Below are 24000 nucleotides of genomic sequence, written 5' to 3' on the forward strand. Positions count from 1 at the left end.
CTCCTTCAGTTCTGAGTGATGGCCTTGTTGTATACTCTTAGTTAGCTTTTTTCCTTTCTACACTCTGAACATATCAGGTCACTCCTGTCTGCTTTGTGCAGTTTCTGCTGAGAACTCCACTGATGGTCTTATCAGTGCTTCCTTATGCATGACTAGTTGTTTTTCTCTTTTTTTTTTTTTTTTGAAATTCTGTCTTTCACTTTTGACATACTAATTGTAATGTCTTGGTGAGGATCTCCTTAGGTTTATCTTGTCTGGGATTCTCTATGCTTTTTGGACTTGGTTGTCTGTTTCCTTCCCCAGATTAGGGACGTTGTGAGCTGTATTTTTTCAGATAGGTTTTCTGTCGATTTCTCTCTCCCTTTCTTTTCTAGGACCCCTATAATGCAAGTGTTAGTATGGGTGGTGTTGTCTCAGAGGTCCCTTAAACTGGCCTCCTTTTAAAGTGTTCTTCTTTTCTTTTGGCTGATCTGATTAGGTGATTTCCATTACTATGTCTTCCATGTTGGTGATCTATTCTTTTGTATTATCTAATCCACTGTTGATTCCATTTAATGTATTTTTCATTTCAGTTACTCTATTCTTAAACCCTGATTGGTCCATTCTTATATTGTCTATTTCTTCTTTGATGTTCTCACTGTGCTCATCTCCTGAGTTTGATGAATAATTTTATGACTATTACTTTGAGTTCTTTATCAGGTAGATTGCTTACTTTCATATCACTATAGTCTTTTTCTGAGGTTTTGTCTTGTTTTTTTTATTTGGAACATTTTGTTGTTGTTGTTTCCTCATTTTGCTTGGCTGATTGTCATTATTTCTATGCTTTAGGCAAAACTGCTACCTTTGTTGGTGTTGGTGGAGTGTCCTTACGTAAGTGACGATCCGTCTTCAGTTCTGTGCTAGGTCTTGATTGCTTCATGATTCTTTGTTGTTGTATATACCACCTGATTTATTATCAATATGTCACTGTGGTTGACGGCATGTCAAGACCTGTCAGTGTTCCAAGGGGAGGAATCTCACTTAGCGCCTAGTTTCAGGCTGATTAGAAGCCAGACCCTCAGGCAGCAATTTTTAAGCTTTGCAGGTGTATACAGTCCTGTGTAGCTGCAGTTATAATCCCTGATGACCTCCAGACCAGGAGGGCTAGAGTTGTCCCCTGGGTGACAGTTGCAGAAATCAAATCAAGCATTTTGACTAGTGTATAAGCAGCTTTCTGGGGAATCTTGGGCATTTGTGAGGCCAAGGGCATGTGGCATGGTGTTTCCTTACTCACATTCCTTGGGAGGCTGCTCTTACTCTATAGACATGGGGAAACTTGAATTGTATTCCTCAGGGTGAAGCTCCAGGCTTTCACAGAAAGACAGGGGTTGTGTTTCAGCCTGCAGTCTAGGCAGTGTGCTGGTGGTAGTGACCCGTCAAGAGCTGTGTTGTCTATTGTAGTCTTGTGGGGCCCGGGAATGCCAGCCCCCTTGGCCAGCATGGCCAGGTGGTCATGGGGTGTCCCCTGTGTGGACTGCACCCTCCCTGGCTTTAGCGAGGCCACTGGAGAGTAAGGGGCGGGGCTTGCATTCTTGCTTCAGGAAGGCAGCAGGAAAATGAATTGAGTATGCCAGCCTGCAGGCTTCAGTGTCGCAGCTGGAGAGTGCCCAGGCTGTGCACGCATGTCAGTCTGACCAGGGAGTATGAGGCCACGTGACCTCTCGCCCCTGCTGGCCCAGCACAGGGAGCAAGGTCGAGCTGCAGCTGGCTGGGCGCTCCGGCTTCAGCAGAGGGGCTGCCCAGTTCTGCAGTCACTGTGCCCAAGTGGAGCTCACGTGCTAGCAGATTAGGTGGGAAACCCAACAACAGTGTCTCCCAGGGCCTCCTCCTATCTGTGGGGAGCATTTCCACCATTCCTCACCCCTTCAGCTGATGCTTGTAGATTCAAAAATGGCTCTCCATCACGTAGTCTTGGCATTTTTCAAACTGCTGTTATTTTGCTGTGTTTCAACTGAGTGAGGCTACTTGAAAGCCCTTTAAGAAGAGAGTCTTAGTTTCCTGTAGCACCTTGGGACCCTTAGATGTCAACCCTTTGGTTCTCTAAGGCAGGTATTTTGGGAGATTGTCTCTCCAGTGTAGATCACAGGGGCCGCAGTGCACACCGTGGGGACCAGCTCCTTGGTCCTCCAGGAGAAGCGCCCACCCAAGGAGCCCCCTCCTATCATGTGCCCTCGGGCTGGGGTGGGGGTTCTGGCAGCAGCCCTTCTTGCCCCCCTCTCTGTCTTGATGTGGTCCTTCTTATCCTTTGTTGTAGAGCAGCTGTTCAGCTAGTTCTCAGGTTCTTTCCAGAGGAGGTTGATCCAGATGTAGGTGTGTATTCACTGTGTCTTCGGGAGGCGCTAACTTCAGGTTCTTCCTGTGCTGCTGTCTTGAAGAGACCCCCCCCCCCCCATCACCATTTTCCATTATTTTCACAGTAGCCGTCTAGTGGGTGTGCAGGAGAGCTACTATTTTGAGGCATGTACTCACTATCCAGAAGCAGTTAGTAACTAGTGATAGACTAGATGCCTCTATGATGAAATTAAACAAGGGTCAGTGTAAAGTCAGCTTTTCAAGTTCAAGATGGGGGATACTGGACTTGACATTGAGTCATATGCAGATGTCTTAAGGGTTCACTTGCTTTATGTGGACATTTTAGTTAGCAATATTACTTGGTGGCTAGATAAAAAATCCAGATTGCAAATAGAGAAATAGAATCGTGTGATCATGGGAGAGAAGAATGCCATTTTACTACACGCTGGTCAGACCACATCAGGAGGATCACGTCAAGTTCTGGGTGTTAGATACGGATCTGGAAATGGATAAACGGCTGACAGTCAGCAGAGTACAGCCGCACAACAAAGGGTTTGAAAACTGAGTTGGAAATCAGTAAGTAGGGAACTGAGCTTCTTAACCTGAAGAAGAGCAGGAGCAGAATCAGTCTTTGTATGTTTTAAGGTGTTGTATGCAAAGGCTTTCCTGGTGGCTCAGTGGTAAAGAATCCACTTGCCAGTGCTGGAAACACCGGTTCGATCCCTGGGTCGGGAAGATCCGCTGGAGGAAGAAATGGTAGCCCACTCCAGCATTGCCTGGGAAATCCTACGGACAGAGGAGCCTGGTGGGGTACAGACCATGGGCTCACAAAGTTGGACACGACTGAGTAACTAAACTGCAGTTTGTTGTGTGAAAGATGGTGAAGGCTTAGCTTTCCTGTTCTTGAGGACAGAACTGAAAAACAAAATCATTATGTAAAAGTAGAGAGAAACATGTTTCTAATCAACATGAGAAAAACCTTTCTGGCAGAGAGTTCCTACTGTGGGCAGTGTTTGAGTTAAGCTGGATGGAGGTAGGAGCTTTGCTGAAAAAGGTGTTCCTCTCCCAGATGGAGACCTGGCCCAGTGGATCTGTGTGAAAACCTCTGTGTCTTCTTCCGTGTGCTAGAGATTATGCAAAGCTAGATAAAAACCAGTTCTGTACATAAAAGCCTAGAACATAGTAGGTGTCCAGTTTTGCCTGTTCAAGGTCAACTCTTCCCAGGCTTGCTTCACACTGAACTCTTCAGTTTCACGTTTCATTAACCTCTACATGTGCCTTTGCTTTTGCCACCAGGGCTTCCCTCATGGCTCAGCTGGTAAAGAATCTGCCTGCAATGCAGGAGACCTGGGTTCCATCCCTGGGTTGGGAAGATTCTGAAGAAGGAAATGGCTACCCACTCCAGTATGCAGGCCTGGAGAGTTCCATGGACTATATATCCATGGGGTTGCAAAGAGTCGGACGTGACTGAGCGACTTTGACTTACTCTCCTGCTTGTATCCCCCCCACTTTCCTACTGAACTGATGGTGGCGGAGGGGACCTCTCCTCACTGCTCTTGGAATACCTGAGGCAGGTCACTCTTAAAGCGTCTATTGGAGTGTCTGTCCCTGCTCGCTGGGTCCTAAGCTCGCTCACAGGGATTGAGTATGATTTGCTGTTGATCTTTGATTTCTCAGTGTAAACTAAACGTGTTCATTGAATGCAGCGAAAAGGGGCACAGTTATTATCTGTGTGCCTCAGTGCCAGTGCAGTGCTTGACACCCTGACTCGCTTATCACTGAAATAATAGAGAAGTTGACCGTATCTTTTCTCTTCAGTTTAGGTAGTTACATCTTTGGGTAGTTCTGCACAGTCTAGTTGGGTGTGTGGGCTTGATGTCCCAGCGAGGCCTGGCGGGCACTCTCCTTCTGCCCTCTCTCCTGCTCCTCTCCCTTCTCCCCTCTCTCCTGCTCACCTCGTGCTCCCTCCTCTTCCTCACTGCCTCCTCCCTGCTTCCTGTCCGCCTTTCTCGACTTCCTCCCTCTCCCTCCTCCCCTCACCTCGTGCTCCCTCCTCTTCCTCACTGCCTCCTCCCTGCTTCCTGTCCGCCTCTTTCTCCACCTTCTCCCTCTCCCTCCTCCCCTCACTCTGTGCTCCCACCTCTTCCTCACTGCCTCCTCCCTGCTTCCTGTCCACCTCTTTCTCCACTTTCTCCCTCTACCTCCTCCCCTCACTGCATCTCCCTCCTCTTCCTCACTGCCTCCTCCCTGCTTCCTGTCCACCTCTTGCTCCACCTCCTCCCTCTCCCTCCTCCCCTCACCTTGTGCTCCCACCTCTTCCTCACTGCCTCCTGTCTGCTTCCTGTCCGCCTTTCTCCACCTCCTCCCTCTCCCTTCTCCCCTCACCCCATGCTCCCACCTCTTCCTCACTGTCTCCTCCCTGCTTCCTGTCTGCCTCTTTCTCCATCTCCTCCCTCTCCCTTCTCCCCTCACCCCGTGCTCCCTCCTCTTCCTCACTGTCTCCTCCCTGCTTCCTGTCTGCCTTTCTCGACTTCCTCCCTCCCCCTCCTAGCACAACTCCGCGCCCTCCTTAGACTGTGTTCTCATGCAGAGTTCGGTAGGCTTTTTGACTCTGTAGTTCATGTATCAGTTAACCAAGCCTGAGGAGTTCCCTAAGAGATTCCAGATCACTTGTGTGTTGACAAGGAGGGTTTTTTTCTCTAATATGGCAAATGAGGTTCAAACATACCTTGTTGAATCTGTACACATGTATATTTTTATTTCCTTTCTTCCTAGTTTTTTATTTTATGTATATGTGCCGGCCTCCTGGTGCCAACCGTCCGTTGATTCTCTAGTATTAAGCAGCACAGGCTCTGTCTGCATTCGGTGTAGTTTGCGTTTTTATGTTTGCCGAGACCTTTGGCTGTCATTAGGTAGTGATTCAATGTGAGAGCAACAGGCAGGCTGGAGTTCTCTTTAGGAGCAACTTGGTTTATTTCCATCTGAGTGTATAAGCTGTGTAGTTACTTAGGTCTGTTTTAGTAACAAATTGAAGCTCTAATTTATTTTGAATATACAAAAGCTAATTTAATGAATTTTTTCTCAGGACAGGTATAGTATTTCTACAAGTCAGAAACACTAGCATGATGTGACCACTCTGTACACAGTGGAGACGCTCCAAACACTACTGAAAGATTGCTTTAATTTCTACCTGCAGAATTTCGTGCTTTCTTTTTATATAAAGAAGATTAATGCTCATGGGCTTGAATAAATTCCATTTAATACTTTGGCCTATAATTTCCTTACTCTAAGATGAATGACTGCTATGAAAGTACTTTGTTCTCTGAAGAATTTTTAGGGCAGCTTAAGTAATTAATGTTTTGATGTGCATATTTGTTATTTTTAAACTTTTGATTAACGAAACATGTTTTTAAAATTATGCTTTTTCTTCTCTCCGGCCCCAGAAATCAGTTGAAACACATAGGTCATCTTTTGTCCCTGTTGAAGATGATAATTTTGCATTTTGCAAATGTCAGATCTTTCAAAGCCCAGAGGAGGGGCTATTGCATCTTGTCTTCAGTTTGCGTATTAGAAAGTGGATTGTAGGTGACTCAAGAGGAATGCATTCTTACGTGGGTAGAGACTGCCGATCTTGTGCTCAGTTTTTAATCTATGCGCTTCACATCTAGGTCATAGAGAATGTGGGGATAATTCTCCACAAAGAAAATCTTTTTTTTAAGATCTTTTATAGATTGCCTGCTGTCCATGCAACCTTTCACAGGTTTATCACAAAAAGGTCTTCGTTCCTAGGTAAATTTGCATGTTTTTCTTTAATTCTGTGGCACTGTATTATTGCCAGAGCACCTGTTATCATTCTAAGACATCTATGTCATTTCTGTGGAGAAAAAAGACTCTTGTGGGTTGTTTAACTTCTCATTTTAACCTCTAGGTCTATAGATCTTTACCTGGAAATCAGGAATCTAAAAAGCTCTGACTCCTCTGGGTCCTCCCAGTGCACCAGGCCCGAGCACTTGTCTCATGCATCCCACCTGGGCTGGTGATCTGTTTCACCATAGATAATATACATACTGTTCTTTCGAAACATCCCACCCTCACCTTCTCCCACAGAGTTCAAAAGTCTGTTCTGTACTTCTGTGTCTCTTTTTCTTTTTTGCAATCGGGTGGAGAGGGAGGTGGGAGGGGGGATCGGGATGGGGAATACGTGTAACTCTTTGGCTGATTCGGTCAATGTATGACAAAACCCACTGAAATGTTGTGAAGTAATTAGCCTCCAACTAATAAAAATAAATTAAAAAAATAAATAAATAAAAAGCTCTGAAAACTAAATTATTTTTTAGATAACTTGTTTGGTAGTAGAGTCTAACTTGAACCAATGTGAGGCAATTTATAGCCTTCTGTTCTTATCCTACTTAGCATGAATATTGATACTTCTAGTTGCAGAAACATGAGTATGTTTGATTATGGGCTGGTATTCAAAATCCTGTAGAAAACATTATGTAAATAAAGTGTATGCACAAAATTACCTTTCTAAAATAAATTAAAAAAAATCAGCTTTCAGTAACGTATGATCTTGTAATATTGTTTAGGGACATTTCCAGTTCTTATTGAGGTTAAAGACCAAGAAATATAGATATTTCTGTAGTAGAGATCTGTTAAAGGCAAGTGTAATTGTGTAACAACAGATGAGTAAAGAAGTGATTTTAGAGTCAGTAAGGGACTTTTTTGTCCAAAAATAAGAAACACTTGTCCCATGCACGTACAAAAACCTTAATATTAAACTCTAATGACCATCTCACTGGGCCCAGGACTTTACCTTCCAAATGTGTTCACTGGGTGAAATGGAAACAACATTGGAAAGTTGCCTGCAATGAACTCCTGCAGGATTTTACTAAATCTTATATATTCATGATACAGAACATAATACCCACATGTCTTAAGTTGTTCTGACTTGCAGGAGTTCATTGCAGGCAACTTTCCAATGTTGTTTCCATTTCACCCAGTGAACACATTTGGAAGGTAAAGTCCTGGGCCCAGTGAGATGGTCATTAGAGTTTAATATTAGGGTTTTTGTACCTGCATGGGACAAGTGTTTCTTATTTTTGGACTAACAGCTGCCAGTAAAATGAGATATCTCTGGACAAAGAAGGTGTTTTTGCCACTTTGTAATTTTAGATGACTTATCTTAAAAGGTAGTTTGTTGCAAAATTAAAAACACTCAGTCCAGCAAAGTCCTAGATTTGTAAGCACACTTTAAAAAACTCAAGCTAATGTTACATAATACCTTTTAGGCTTCAATTTCCCCAACTTCTCCTTTTTAGTGGGTTCTGCATCTGTATTTTTAATGATTTAATATGTCTTTATGAGGTGAAAAAATAATAGAAAAATATTTATGGTCAATAGTTTCCTCATGTGTTAAATTCTTGATACATGTTTGATATCTCTATATACACTAGTGGAAGTGTACTCAGGCAGCTCTATAATAAATGTAAAAAACATAATTTAAAGTTTAAGATTTAGAGAGAACTGATGAAATAGAATATGTGGAAGCATTTATTTTTTATTCTATAAGAGGAACTGATTGTTTCTGTAACCCAAGAATTAGTATTAAAATTGAAACAGAATACAGAGTAGCTCCCTTCTCTATTCTTTCTCTTCCCTCCTTTCACTTACTGTGAGACTGAATTCCTTACATTAAACCTAAGTTTATATTTAAAGGCATTCACATTCTTTTTACATAAAAGTGAAAGTGTTAGTCGCTCAGTCTTGTCTTCCCTCTATTCATAGAATTTTCCAGGCAGGAATACTGTAGTGGGTTTGGCATTCCCTTCTCTAGGGGATCTTGACCCACGGATTGGACCTGGGTGTCCTGCATTACAAGCAGATTTCTTATCGTCTGAGCCACCACGGAAACCCCATTTGTAGATTATAAATCATTGTTAGTCCCCTCATCTGGGTGAAAGAAGCAAGAAATTGAGGCCTCTCTCTGTCCTTCAGCTTCATGGAACTGGAATTTGTCCAACAACCTGAGTGAACTTGAAAGCAGATTCCTACATACAGTCTTCTTCACAGACTAAGCAGAGAATCCTGTCAAGCTCATCCAGACTTCTGTCGTATAGAACTCGGAGATAAGAAATAGGTATAGTTTTAAGCTATTTGTGGTAATTGTTCAGTGATAGAAAACTAATGCAGATTTTGGCACCGGGAGAAGATTGTTAGTTTTCTGCTTTTGCCTTTAACTAATCACTTCAAATTTAGTGGCTTTGAGCAACATCCCCACCCCTTTTTTTAATCTTACAGTTTTAATGGTGAGAAGTCTGTGCAAATTCTCTGTGTAATGGTCTTTCAAGGTCATATCAAGGTGTTGGCAGGGCTGAGTAATCTTAATCTGGAGGTTTTGAGAATCAGTTTGCTTCAAGCTCATTGAGGTTGTTGATTGAATTCAGTTCCCTGAGGTTATAAGACTGATTTCTCTACTCTGTTGCTGGGATTGCTTTTAGTCCCTGGATCTCTTTGGAGGTTGCTCTCAGATTGCCTTGATGCTTGTCCATCTCAGCCGTGGAGAATTCCCTCATGTCAAATTCTTCTCATGCTTTCTGGGTCTCCAACTTCTTTTCTGCTATCAACCAGAGAAAACTCTGCTTTTGAACATCTCTTGTGATTAGATTAGGCTCCCCAGGATTAATCTTCCATTTGCCATACAGGATAATCATAGCGATAGCTTGTCATACTCAAGGTTTTGCTTACACTCAATTAGGAGGGCCTTCTACAGGGTGAGAGTCCTGAGGAGTTCCTCTTAGAATTCTGCTCATCAGTCTGCAGCTGGTGACTTGGGTGCCAAGTGTATCAAGGTAGTGTGACGTTGTGGGCACAGGAATCAGATTCTCTTGGTTCAAACTCTAGCTCTAGTACTTAACTTCTCAGGTGGCGCTAGTGGTAAAGAATCTGCCTGCCAGTGCAGGAGACTTAAGAGGCCCAGGTTTGATCCCTGAGTTGGGAAGGTCCCCTGGAGGAGGGCACGTCAACCCACTCCGGTATTCTTGCTGGAGAACCCCAGGGACAGAGGAGGCTGGTGAGCTACAGTCCATAGGGTCGCACAGAGTTGGACAAGGTTGAAGCAACTTAGCACACGTTCACACTAGCACTTAACTAGCTGTGAAACAGGTTATTCTCTTTGTGCCAAGAGCTTTTCTTGACATCTGAACAAGAGTAGTTTAGGATGCTCTGATTGAGGGGAGGGGGAGAGTCAGATCCTGTGCTCTTGGTCAGGAAAAGGCAGAGCATCTGACCCAGAAGCAGGTTCAGGTTTGGGATTTGAGTCCCAAGGTAGAGAAGAATGTAGAAGGTCAGTTTCCTGGGAGTCTCTCATCTGATAGGCCGGGAACTGTAATCCGCCATCCGGATTACCCGTCTCAGAAGAGTGGGACTGTTGGTCTGTAGGACCGAGGAGCACCAGCTGGCAGGTACCAGGTCTGTCCTTCGTCTGACTTTGGGTGAGTTTTAACAGTGCATGCCTGTGCCTTATTTTAAAAGGTTGGGGTTGAGGGAAAGGAATCCAATGACTAGAGTGACTATATTAAGTATAAAGCCAGCTGTATGGGATCCTAGTCGCTTGGGGAGTAGGTTGGGAATGAGGTATCAGATTGTCCCATGGAAAAACAAATCAGAAATGAAACTAGGATTTGGGGTTACCAGAGCTGAAACGGGATTGACTTCAGGGCTGACGTAGCAATGTGTGTGCTCAGCTACGTCTGACTCTGCGTGCCCCCGTGGGCTGTACCCGCCAGGCTCCTCTGCACCTGTACTTTCCCAGGCAGGAATACTGCATTGGGTCACCTTTCCTTCTCCAGGGGATCTTCCCAGCCCAGGGATTGAACCCCGGTCTCCTGTGTCTCCTGCATTGGCAGGCAGAATCTTTACCACTGCACCATGTGGGACTTAGCACCAGCAAGGCCTGACTCATCTCGGTGTCCTCCCATCTTCTCAGGCAGACCGCGTGCTGTTCTCAAAGGCATGGCAATTTGAGGGTGAGGACTCAGTGGCTGAGTGGGGAAGTTGGAGGGCCCCCAAAAACAGCTCAGTAAGCTCCAGGTCTCTGAAAGGGGTCACATTCCTGATGGGTCCCTTGGAACGCCCAAGATTCTTTTTCAGATGGGCTCGTACCCAGGGGAGTTTTCATTTCTGTCAGCTCCGTAGGCCCGGGCATTCGTGTCCAGCTACAAAGAAATCAGATCAGGGGAAAATCCCCAGCTTTCTTTATCAGAAAACATCCTCTGCTGCAGTGTTTGTGTCCCGGGTTTGAATGGCATTCCTTGCCAGGCCTTTAGCTGCCAGAGCATTATTGATGCCAGACATTTGGTCTGTAACAGGGCGATGCCCCTGTCCCGGTGATCTTGCTTCCTGGCAGCTTGAGTCTTTTGGCAGGATTCTAGAGAATGAGCTACAGTAAGAGCTTGTGTAACATGGGTGTTGGGGTGCCTTCTGAGGCCATCCTTCTCTTCACATTCAGGTGATAGGAAGTAAAGAACTTCAACTGGAAAGTTTTTGTTTGTTTGTTTATGTATTTTTTTAAATACATAATTAAACTTTTATTTATTTTTAATTGAAAGATAATTGCTTTGCAAAATAGTGTTGGTTTCTGCCAGACATCAGCATGAATCAGCCTTAGGTATACATATGTAGGCCCCCCCCTCCTACCCCCTTCCCACCTCTCACCCAGTCCGAGCCCTCTAGGTTGTCCCAGAACTCTGGTTTGCTTGCCGAGTCTACAGCAGAGTCCCACTGGCTGCGTCTCTGTCACACGCTGGTGTGTCTGCTTCCATGCTGCTCTCCATCTGCCCTGCCTTCTCCCCCTCCAGACCTGTGTCCGCAGCCTGTTCTCCGTGTCTGTGTCTCCACGGGTGCCCTGCAGATAGGCTCATCAGTGCCATCTTTCTAGATTCCATATGTGTATTAATATATGATATCTGTTTTTCTCTTTTTTACTTCACTCTGTGTAATAGGCTTTGTGTTCATCCACCTCACTAGCACTGACTCAAATGCGTTCCCTTTTATGGCCAGGTGTATTCAGTTATATATCTGTACCACATCTTCCTTATCCATTCATCTGTTGATGACATCCAGGTTGCTTCCATGTCCTAGCTATAGTAAACAGTGCTGCAGTGAGCACTGGGATATATGTGTCTTTCTCAGTTATGACTTTCTCAGGGTATATGCCCAGTAGTGGGATTATTGGGTCATAGTGTAGTTTTACTGAAAACCCTGGTGGCACAGTGGTTAACGAGTCCACCAGCCAATACAGGGGATGCACGAGATGCAGGTTCAATCCCTGGGTGGGGAAGATCCCTTGGAGGAGGAAATGGCAGCCCACTCTAGTATTCTTGCCTGGAGAATCCCAGGGACAGAGGAGCCTGGAGGGCTATGGTCCATGGGGTTACAAAGAGTTGGACACGACTGAGCGCAGCACAGAACATGGTAGTTTTATTGCTGGTTTTTAAAGGAATCTCCATACTGTCTTCCATAGTGGCCATATTAATTTACATTCCCACCAACAGTGGAAGAGAGTTCCCTTTTCTTCATACCCTCTCTGGAATTTATTGTTTGTAAATTTCTTGATGACGGCCATTCTGACCAGTGTAAAGTGATCTCGTTGTAGTTTTGATTTGCACTTCTCTCATAATGAGCAGCACTGAGGCCTTATTAGCCATGTGCATGTCTTGTTTGGAGAAATGTCTGTTTAGACTTCTTTCCCACTTGTGGACTGGGTTGGTGGTTTTTCTGGCATTGAATTGCGTGAGCTACTTGTGTATTTTGGAAACAGCTGGAAATTTTGAATGAGGAACCTAAATCTTTTAGGAGCAACCAGAGATACGCTCCTTGGAGAGGGCTTCTTTTTCTGAACATTCTGTAATTTGGAGGGTCATTTGTAGTTCCTTATGAATACTGTCTGGTGGCACTCAAGGGCCTTCTATGAATTATGTGTGAGGGTCATACTTCAACATTTTTCTGCTGTGTCGTGAGAGCTACAGAGAGTTAGGAATCCTTGGCAAACCCACCTGATGGGCTAGATGTGTAGGAGGATTTGAGAAGAATTTTCTGCTGTCTTTTTTGCTTGCATATGACATAAATATTATTTAAATTTTGTGTTTGTATTCTTTCATATAACTACATTAAATATGTCTATCTGGTTTTGTCTGTTTTGGATTCAAACCTTCTAGAGGAGTGGGCTGTCTTATTTTCTCCTTCTATATTCTATTTTTCAGGTGTTAGGTTCTAACTTTTAAGACATAAGCTTCCCACCCTTATCTTTCATCCTCTCCTTAACTCTGTTTTCTTATTTCAAAAGAACATTTCTTTTTAAGTCCTCTTTTTATACATTAAAATCCCCAAGTGGAGTGTCAGGCTAATCTCTTCTTGTTTATTATTCCCTTTCAAATAGTTGTTACCTTTTCAATCTCCCATTAGTATCAATGAGACTGATCTCTGGAGCTTGCAGTTTTGGAGTATTTGCCACTTTTTCCTTGGCTTATATCTGAAATCAGTTCCATAAACAGATTCTGTCCAGCTGTTTATTTTGCAGTTACTCATCGTTTTCATTTTTATAGCCATTACCTCTTTCCAGAGCCTTATTACTTCACATCTAGGTCATTGTAATAGCCTGTTTAATTCTTTTTCCTTTCATAAAATTTTTCCTCTATACACAGTCCATTCTGCATATTAAAGTTGTTGGTTGCCTCCCATCATCCATTCTCCTTCATCTTTCCCAGCTAAATTATCTTTTCTACTTTTCCCCCTTTCTTCATGTGTATTGTTACTGAGAAGCTGATCCCTGCTGGGGTGGATCCTGATTTGTGGTTATGTTTGAAGTTTCTTTTTGATGAAGCACAAACCTTCCTAATGGACACTTTTCCCACTTATTTCCTATTATTTCCCTGATTTTACTGCTTGAACTACCAAATTAGAGTCCCATCATTCTTTACTGTCTTCCCAACCAAATTTACTAGTATCATTCATCTTGCCTCCTCCTCACAAAATGACTAAAATGCTCTACTATTCTTTTATTGTGATAATATTCTCTAGTGTAGAGTCACAGCCTACACAGGACTTAGAACTAGTTCATCAGGCAACGATCTCATATCATTGCCATTGTGGGCTGTGAAAAGAAATGGTCCCTACTGTCCAAATTTATTTTCTTTCTTTGATTTTTCTTATTTTTTCCTTTCATTGAATAGTTGTAGTTTAATTTGTGTAAGTTGCATATAAGCAAGATAAAATTCTGTTGATCTCTAGATGATTTTCTACCTCTTCTGTTGACAAGTTTGTATGCCGTCCATTCACCGTCCATTCAGCAACTAGAACTAACCTTATCTTATGTGTTGGGGATTCCCAGGATCACCCCCACATTCTGAAATTCCCTGGAGGGACTCATGAGACTCAGCATGTAGTTGTACTTATGGGAAAGATATTCTTCAGTGATGTGCACAGCTGGGTCACGAGGAAAGAAGGCACAGCAGAATCTGCAGGAACCCAAGTGTCAGTTCCATCATGCTCCCTCCTTCCCGTGAGAGGTCACATGGAGCTCACTCTTTTCCTGGTGATGAAGGAGCAGCACACACATGTGATGTGTCTGCACAAGGAAGCATGTTAGAAATTTAGTACCTAAGATTTTTATTGGGGGCTTGTAGCCACCTTCTGCCTAGCATGTACCGTGATTGCAGTTTCCCAGAAGAAAAGCAGGTTTTCAGCATAAACCATGGTGTTTATACTGTCTAGGAACAGTGAACCACCCTTATCCATTAACTATAGACTGGGGACGTCCTGAGAACTCAAAGTTCCCACATGCCAGGCAAGGGCCAGTCTCATTCACAAGCAGGCCTTTTGTAAACATGATCCTCTCGGGTCTGCTAGGTTTACTCTTTCTGCAAACCTTTTCTAATTGGAAGCTTTTTATAACATACTCTTTGCTGAGATTTTATTTTTCCTTTGGTCCATCCTCAGGATCTCAGCACAGTTTGTTATTTTACACCTGTGTGTACTGTTTTTGAAATGAAGTTTATGTGTATATCTACCTTATGATAATCAAACTTTGCTATGTTAGTTCTTTTAAAAATTGTGTTTTCTGTGTCCATATTAATACTGAGGATGTTGGATAAAGGAACAGTATTCTAGAATTTCATTTGTAGCTTCTCATGGCATATTTTAAAATAACCAGTAAAGAACTGCACGATAGATGTTGTTCAATAACTGTTGTTTACTGATAACTGTTACCTTTCTAGAATTCTTCAGCACAGAACTGTGATTGTTGGATGATTTTTAAGAAAGGAAACGATGGACGCTAGTGATTGGGAAATATTTTATTGCTTTAGGTGTATTCTCATACTAAGATAATTTATTTGTTTCTTTATTGAGTTGCATACATTTTGAAGGTTTGAATGAAAAGTACAATTAATTTAAGTAGGCCGGGTAGGTTCAGTATTAATAGCTGTAGAAAAACTGTGTATTTAGGAAAAGTCTGAAACCAGTGACTACAGTGCAATTTGGGTTAGGAAATAACTCAAGTTAGAATCAAAGGAAACCTGGATCTTTTTTTTTTCCTCATTTTTTTCTGCACAGAGCTCTTTGTTATTCACTGTGTCTATTAACCTTGTCCAGGAATTTCCAGATATAAGGCATCATCTTCTAAAAACAGCATCAAGACTGTGATCTAAGGATCTTAGAAAGTATCGTTGTTTTCTTACACAAAGAACCGTTTGAAATGCTTTTGTGTCTGTTAGTTAGAATTTTGCTAGTAAATTTTTCTTATATTTGGCATATTTTGTGTACCTCTTAGTATACCATAGGGAGGATTCTCCAGAAGCTGACTTCAAGGCTCTTGTCTGTATAAGTCTCAAATCTGTATTAAAATTTTGACAACACTATAGGCTCATAAAATGTTAATTAAAGTTTTGTGAATTGTACATGATGGATTTGATGGATTATACCGAATTGGGAAATGACATGCTAACTTTATTAATATGGTTTTCTAATTCCTTAGTGAAATAACACTTTATTTATGGAGACGTCACCTGCCTTAAGATATTGACAAAATCAAGAAGTGAACCAAAAGGCCACTAAGCAGTCAGAATGGATGCCAGTATTTATGCACTAACCTTTGCACATTCTTTATAGAAAACCCCTAAAGCAGGGGGTGTCATAAGCTAATGTCAGCTAAATGTTTTTTATTTTTTATGCAGTAAAAAACTTGTCTATCCAAAATATCACTGAAGTCTGACTGACTGAACATGTTTGTAAAACTATAGGAAGCGACAGTGGTTACACTGCTAAGGCTCTTTCATGAATTTACTGCGGAAAAGATAATATGCTTTTCATGATGTCTTTCACATTGTCATGTCAGTTATTTCTTCTTTAAAAAAATTACTCCCATTTTACAAGTGCTTTGAGAGGCAAGGTATGGAGTGCTTTTGAAGTTAAGTCTTCCATTACCTCTTATAAAATATTTTCTAACTTTTAAAGGAAATGAAGGCAATGACAGTTTTAAAAACGAAGACACATTAGCTGCGCTTTTAGTGAATAAAATATTTATTGAGATAGGGCCGGATAAAAGATTTCCCTCTCTGTGTGGTCAGGTGCCCAAGCCCAGGATTTGCTTACATACATAAACCTGACTGAGTTCCTCAGTTAAAACTTGTCTTCACATCTTCCACAGTATCAGGAGAGCTTTCTTGATATAGATTAGGTGACTATAAAGGCACCCTCAACTAAATGTGAGATGTGGCAATCAAAACAGCTTTTGTGATTTTAAATTGCTTCAGTAGAAAAGTGAATGTGAAAATCGCTCAGTTGTGTCTGACTCTTTGGAACCCCATGGACTGTAGCCTGCCAGGCTCCTCTGTCCATGGGATTCTCCAGGCCAGAATACTGGAGTGGGTAGCCTTTCCCTTCTCCAGGGGATCTTCCCAACCCAAGGATCGAACCCAGGTCTCTTGCATTGCAGGTAGATTCTTTACCGTCTGAGCCACCAGGGAAGCCCAAGAATACTGGGGTGGGATAGAAGCTATCCCTTCTCTTGCGGACCTTCCTGACCTAGGGATTGGGCCGGGGTCTCCTGCGTTGCAGGCGGATTCTTTACCAGCTGAGCTACCAGGGAATAGTACCCACATCACACTAGTCCTGTGTGCGCTGAAGGCTGTACTGTGTGAAGAGTTTTGACAAATCAGAGTGCATCTATGAGAGGGCAACCAGGATAGTGGAGGAACATTTATCACCTTAGACAAGGAGAGAGTTATTTTCTGGGAGAAGAGAAAATGTGGAGAAAGAGGTACATACTGCTGCCTTCAGAAACTTGAAGGGCTGCAGTCGGGAGAGAAATGAGAACTACTGAAGGGACAGAACTGGAGTTGAGGGCAGCACGTTGGAGTTTGACTTAAGAAAGGTCAGCTGAGCTGAGTGACCCCTGGATTAGCTACTGCTCCTTCAGGCGTCCAAGCAGAGGCTACTTGTGTCTGTTTGGGTTTGATGATGTTCTCAGGCTACCCTCCACGACAGGAGCGTGGTGCGCATGTGCCCTGCGTGCTGCTGGGGCGGTGGCCGTCTCTGAGAGCGCGCTGGTGGCCCTGGGCCGCACTCTCCTCCGTGTGCCTTGCCCTGCCGGGTCTCTTCAGTCGTGTCTGACTCTGGGCTTTCTGGATCGCAGCCAGCCAGGCTCCTCTGTCCATGGGGCTCTCCAGACAAGAATACTGGAGTGGGTTGCTGTGCCCTCCTGAAGATGCAGGGGATTCTCCCGACCCAGGGGCCTGATCCGTGTCCTGTCTCCTGCGTTGGTGGGCAGGCTCTTCGCCAGTGTCTCTTCGCCAGTCATGCATCTTTGTCCTTTGCTGCTCCCACCGCGGGGTCAGCACGGGGACTGCCATCTCCCATTTTAGAGGTCAGGAGACCATGGCTTAATTCACCTGGAGGACGGGAGTCGCCCAGCTCACCGCATGACTCACAGGCAGAGTTTGGATCACATCTGGCCTTTTGATTTCTAGTCCAGCATTTTTATCACTCTAGAATGCCAGCTTGAAATATTTAGGGCAGTAATTATTGATAATGAAAAAGAGACTTGACTTTGCTCATTGGCCCTTTTAAGTTATTTAATTTTATGTGTGTTCTATTCTGGATGGTGCTCAGTAAAGGCCGTTACTGAAGACCTGTCAAGGCCTGTGTTTTCTCTCCATGTGATTTCCCACCTGAGGATGGGTTTCTGTGAATCAGGACGATGGAATAGTGTGGGGGGGAGATAAAGGCAGGTATGCTACAGTGATTGTGTGTGTGTGTGTTTAAAGGCACCAAAGCTAGGAAGAATTTGAGACGGAAGTCTTTGAAAAATCAACAGGAAAAAAACCATACCTTTTGCTTAGAAACTATAAATCGTTACAGTTTCCTAGGGATGATCTTTGCTGATTCCTGAAAGTGTGTCTCTCTTTAGGTTAACTCTGACAACAGTGTGCTGTCCAAATTGATTATTTGAGCGCACTTAGTTTTTTGTGGTCCTAAAGATATCCTGAAGTCTGGGTAATTAAATACTGAAAGCAGGGCATCTGGCCTTACTTCATTTAAAAACAGTTGCTGAAACAATGCCTGTAATTTAAATACAAAAACATGATGACAGTTTATCCTCTAAAGACATCCATGCTCTAAATTTTACTTCTTTAAAATTACCTTCTTTGAAAAGTCTTGTTGAAAGACAGAAAGGAAAATATATTTTCTTTAATAAATCATATAACATAACATATTGTGACTTCTAATTAAAGAAATTATTGCTATATTTTTGGAACTAATTATATTTCACTGTCATTAAATTTTACCATATGTTAAATAAAATTCCATTGGTTACATTTTACCAGGTCTGGGGACAAATCTGGCTGATTAGTTTTGCCCTGGGAAGGCTGATGCCTTGTATGTAGTAAGTGAAAAATTTCTCAGGCATTCAAAATAATTGAAGGAAAATAGTAGGGTAATGTTGTAAACCCTTGTACTATGAACATGAACCATCCAAAAAATAAATAAGCTTCTCTGTTTATAGTTGACCCAAGTTAACAGAAAGAATATTTAAATTGAAGGAAAGAAAAATTGTTTATATATATTTCCAATTTTTTCTGTCACATGTTAGGTTTTTTGTTGTTGATCTGAATCTTTTTGTGGTTTCTTCTGTCCTTCGCTGGATGGGAAGGCAAACTGTGATATATTTAATTCCATTAATCTTTTTTTTACTGTTCACATTGGTTTTTAGTACATATACAGAGTTTTACAGTCATTACAGTAATCAATTTTAGAACGTTTTCATCAGCCTCAAGAAGCCCCTATATTCTTCAGCTGTGACCCTTTTATCTCCTAATCCCCACAGACCTAGGCAACCACTAACTGACTGCCTGTTCTGGACATTTTGTATCATTGAATCATATAATATATGGTCTTTCAAGACTAGATGCTTTCACTCAGCGTAATGTTTTCAGAGTCCAGTCGTACTGTAGCTTCATTCCTTTTATATGAATGCCATTAATCCTTAATCTGGAAATAAAGACAGGTCCAGCACAGTGTCTTGGACCTTGAGAAGTGATGTCAGAAGCATTTGAGGGAGACAAGAATCTGCCAAGTTCCTGCACAGTGATAATTTTCATTTAATGTACAGTGACAGAGTCCCAGAGATATGAGTGACTAGATTAAAGGGGGAAGGTTTTCATTTTCTCGTGAAAGTTTCTTTCCCTTTCCTAATTTAGCTAACTTATTTTTATGTAACTGGCTTAGGAAGCCTGTGCAAATCAGAGTTTGGAACTGAGATGGTTTTTATTGCAAGATGGAAATTTATCTTCTTTATTGTTGTTGTTCAGTTGCTCAGTGGTGTCCCACCCCACCTTATGGACTGCAGCACACCAGGCTTCCCTGTCCCTCACCATCTCCCGGAACTTGCTCAGACTCATGTCCATTGAGTTGCTGATGCCATCCCATCATCTTGTCCTCTGATTTCTTTATAGACCCTGGTATTCAGAAGACAGTCCTCAATAGGGCATTAACCAATATGCTTCATTTCCACAAAAATTCAAATAGAGTAAGATGGTATTGGGAAGACTAGTTTTGAAAGGAAAAGCAATACACACTCACTGCAAAGGTCAGATGCTGGAACATGATACTGAGAAGAATTTTGAGACTTCTTTATTCATTAGTCTTTAAAAATGTTCAATTTATATTACACAGGGTTCAGTGTCAAAATAGACACATGGAGCCTTTAGTAATAGCCATCTGTCTGGAGTTTTTTTTTTTTTTTTTTTTTTGATTTGGTTTCTTTGGAAAGAAGGAGGATGGATTAGATTATCCCTGGATGTCTCTCTCAGGTATTTCAGTGAGGAGAATGCTGGGGTTAGGGTAGGAAGGTAAAAGCCCTGTGAGCAGTAATCCAGCAGCTTCAGTCAAATGTGGAGACGGGTGAAGAGAACGAGGAGAGGACCAGCTGCTGGAAACTGGAGAAAGCGGGCGGCCTGTGAGGACCCCACGGTGGGGACTTAAGCATCACATGGGTCAAGATGTTTAGAGTAAAATAAATGAGCAGCAGCTCTGTTAATGAACAAAAAAGTTATCTCAAATATAAATGTGTAGGCCACTATGGTCTGTCATTATAATGTTGTTAGGAGACTGTAAGCAATAATATATAGATTTAAGTCATTGAAAGTGACAATCTTGTAAGAGTTTACGAAAAAATTGAATTGTACATGTCTCTTAAGCTGAAATATGATGTGAGAGGATAGTAGATAACCAGAAAGTGCATACGTCTAATGGACTGGAAATGAGTCACTGAGTCATTCAACATAGCTGAAGCCAGCGGGCCTGGGGAAAAGCTGAAAAAATAAGGAACAAGCAATGCCCTTGGTAAAATGGGCTTATTATAGTAAGTCACAGAGAAATCTTTGTTATGTTACACATCTTTGAAGAATGAATTTCAAATGTCAAACACGTCTGATATATATCGTGCTTAATTTGTTGTTGAGTTGCTCAGCTGGGTCCAACTCTTTGTGACCCCATGGACTGCAGCACGCCAGGCTTCCCTGTCCTTCACTATCTCCTGGGGTTTACTCAAACTCATGTCCATTGAGTCCCTGATGCCATCCAACCATCTCATCCTCTGTTGCCCTCTTCTCCTCCTGCCCACAGTCTTTCCCAGCATCAGGGTAGTTCCAGGGAGTTGGCTCTGCCTCAGGTGGTCAGAGTGTTGGAGTGTCATACTTAATACTGAGTAACAAATGTATGACTAAGGAGGATCATTAACTGTTTCTGTGAGTAGTGGTGGCCTCTCAGATGCAGTATGCCATGGCCTTCATGCTGATGCTTCCTGATGTAGGATTAGCTGGGTTGTGTGTACTTCAGCAACAGTTGTAGATTTTAGATTTCACTTCTGAGAAATTTTTTTTTCTTTTTTTTAGTTATCTAGTGGCATTGCTACCTGCTTTGCTTAATTTAGCTGTTTGTCATATAAACAGTTTTGTTACTATAGCTATGGCAGAATCTGGAAAGGAGAATTTATACTCAGATCTTTAGAGTTACTTCTTTTACTCCGCTTGAAGAAATGTGGCCTGGTGTCCTCTTTGAGGAAGTGTTGCGGCGTCACTGTCTGTGCCAGCAGTGCGGTTGGACACTTCTGGCTTTACCCAGTGGGTATCAGGATTCTGAACTGATGGGTAAGCAGGCGGGCAGGACAGTTTTCAAGGCCTCCCAATGCACATCTCAGAATGAGGTTGTTATTTAGTGAGAGGTTCCCATAGCTTCACACCTAAACATATAAGACACAAGGAAGAGGTATTTGTAGTCTTAAATTCCTTGAGCAGTTTCAGTATTGAAAACTAAATCCCTGCCTTTTGAGGGTCTGCCATTTATTACAGAGATTTTTAAATGATTATTGAGGATCCTTGGACCCTTTCAGAAAACAGGGATTGTTTGAGAAACACGGCAGATGTGAAATACAAGAAGGCTAGCTGTGTTTTTCCCCAGAAGACACGTGTTAGGACCCTGACGTCAGTCTTGTAGAGCGTGCACAGGTGTTTTCACATAGCAGCGTTTGGGTCGCTCACCCTCTGGGGCAGCTTTCTTGTCCCCAGTCAGTGGCTGTGACCTGGCCTGCGTCGGTCTGTCTGATCTCAGCACCCACCACTCTTTCCATTGCTCCTTCTGTTCTACCTCATGGCCTCTTGCTGTCCTTGATTTACTTCCAGCTCAGGGCCTTTCTCCGTGTCCTTCCTTCCTGGCTGCTCCTCTGGCTTGGAAACGGTCTTTCTGAGCTCTCCCCTGGCCTGTGCCCTGTCTTCACTTAGAACTCTTTTCCAGCCACCTTGTCAGCGCAGCTCTGCCTGACCGCTCCACGCTGAAGCGCCCTCCTCCACGTCCTCCACGTCCTCCTCCTGAGAGCGAAGGTCTAGTCTGTGCTTGTTTGCTCTTCAGTGTTGTGGGGCCAGGCTTCCTCTGTTTCGTCCACGGAAAACTCCCCAGGGCATTAGCAGTAGCTGGCACCGTGGTATGCGCCTGCTCCGTCGCTTCAGTCATGTCCAGCTCTTTGCAACCCTGTTCTTTGTTTTATAAGATAAAATTTTAGAAATCTGGAGTTTGTTTCTCCCCACCCTGAGTCAGTGAAGGTATAGTCTTCATATTAATATTTTTGTTACTTTGTGTTGGAGATATGGAGTGCTAATCACTCCTTCCTTCCCTCCTCCTCTCCTTGATTCCAGTTGAATATAAACTCAAAATGAGCATTGGGTGAAGATTGGTATATATTTTATTAAACTGAGCAAGTGGCTGTAGCTTTACAGTGCAGTAGTTTTAAGACGCCAGATTCAAAGCAGCTTGGATTCAAGAGTGTCCAGTGGAGTCCTTGGTCCTGGGGCGGTTACAGCCCTCCCTTGATGGAGAGCTGAGCCGATCTGAACAGGAGGGCTTCTGGCGTGAGACAGAGCCGACGGTCCACTCGGCAGGACTTCAGCAGGCCACGAAAAGACAAAACTGAACTTTTTAATTTACTAGTTAAAATGTGAATTGTAGCCCAGTGGATGTCCGATTCCACTGGTTAGATTAGCAAATTCTCCACATATGGAAATGATTCAGTAAGCAGGTGGAGAGAGAAATCGAGATGATCGTTCCAGCTCTCCCCCTGCCACTTGAGGAACCAACCCGCACTGCCCTCTTGTGTGGACAGAAAGGGACGTGTTGCAATTATGGTTATCCCTGAACAACTGCATTTGCAACACATATATTAAAACTTACCTATGAACAAATAATTTTGACCAGAAAAGAGCTATCAACACAGGATGTTTCCGAGAATTGAGTGCATTTGTGAGTCACTTAGACATCTGCCAAATGGAAGCGCAGGCTCTATTTGTATGTATGTTTAAGGGGATGGATGTTAATCCAGCATCTATTCAACACCTGTTAATAGAAAGGTGATACTTATGAAAAAATACCGTGTTATTTTTAGTTTGGCTAATCTGTTTAGTACGGCTATTACTAACTTCAAGTGTAAATTCAGGCGCTCTTATGTTTCAGGTTCGGGGGAGTAAGGGAGAAGTCCTATACATTTTGGATGCTACCAACCCGAGACACTCCAACTGGCTTCGCTTTGTTCACGAGGCACCATCTCAGGAGCAGAAGAACCTGGCTGCCATCCAAGTGAGCTGATTTGCTTCTTATTTGTACTCTGTACATTGAAGGGAATGAACTAATTTATAACTGTTCTCCCTGTTTTAAATTTATTTCCAAATGATCTGCTTCAAATAACAGTAACTAACTCATAAAAGCAGAGAAGTCTCATCTAGTCAGCATATGCAGGAAAGGGCAAGCCCAGCTGTAAATTGACACCAGATCACTGACTTTATGAGAATTCTTGAGGGGATGAGTTACATGGTCTGATATTATCCTTGGCAGATTCTGCCTTCAAGTACTTTTAATTCATTCAGTGAATGTTTATTGATAGTTTTCTGTTTGATGGCTTATTTGACTCATGGCACAATGTTCTATGATATTGTTTGGGAAAGGCTTCATGAAGAAAGTTTGTTTGGGTGTGTCTCCCTGTGGCTGTCCTCTGAGCTTCTCGAGGGTGTTGCATTCCTCAGGGTTTTCAGAGAAACAGAGCCAGTAGGATCTATATATCTATATCTGTGCTGTAAAGAACCCACCTGCCCGTGCAGGAGACATAAGAGATGTGCATTCGATTTCTGGGTCAGAAAGACCCCCTGGAGGAGGGCATGGCAGCCCACTCCAGTATTCCTGCCTGGAGAATGCCATGGACAGAGGAGCCTGTGGGCTACGGTCCATAGGGTCACAAAGAGTCAGACACGACTGAGTGACTTAGCACGTATCTAGCTACTCATCCATCCATCTAGAAAGAGAGAAAGAGATAGAGACTGAGAAAGAGATTTATTTTAAGGAATTGGCTTATGTAGTTATGGAGGCTGGCAGGTTCGATCTCTTCAGAGCCAGTGTCCCACCTCAAGTCCAGAGGCCACAGGCTTCTGTAGAACAGTGAAGAGCAGATGTTCTGTTTCAAGGTTGAAGACATGAAAGCTGCTGTAGAATCAACAAGAGCCAGTGTCCCGCTTGAAAAGCTGTCAGCCCTGAAGAGTGGATTTTCCAGTTTAAAAGTCATTAGGCAGAAGAATT

At 42.9% G+C, this 24000-nt stretch overlaps 1 protein-coding gene across 4 annotated transcripts in view; it reads left to right on the plus strand.

Moving 5' to 3' along the window:
• The window catches only part of PRDM5 (PR/SET domain 5), a 258063-nt gene that overhangs the window by 62034 nt on the left and 172029 nt on the right, over window positions 1-24000 (plus strand). For all 4 annotated transcript variants that reach the window (XM_065907340.1, XM_065907341.1, XM_065907345.1 and 1 more), the window contains exon 3: window positions 22888-23010. In XM_065907340.1, coding sequence (XP_065763412.1) covers window positions 22888-23010 — 123 coding nt within the window. The remainder of the gene's footprint in view (window positions 1-22887; window positions 23011-24000) is intronic.

The sequence above is a fragment of the Muntiacus reevesi genome, chromosome 16 (genome assembly GCF_963930625.1).
Source record: "Muntiacus reevesi chromosome 16, mMunRee1.1, whole genome shotgun sequence".
In the NCBI taxonomy this organism is placed as follows: Eukaryota; Metazoa; Chordata; class Mammalia; order Artiodactyla; family Cervidae; genus Muntiacus; species Muntiacus reevesi.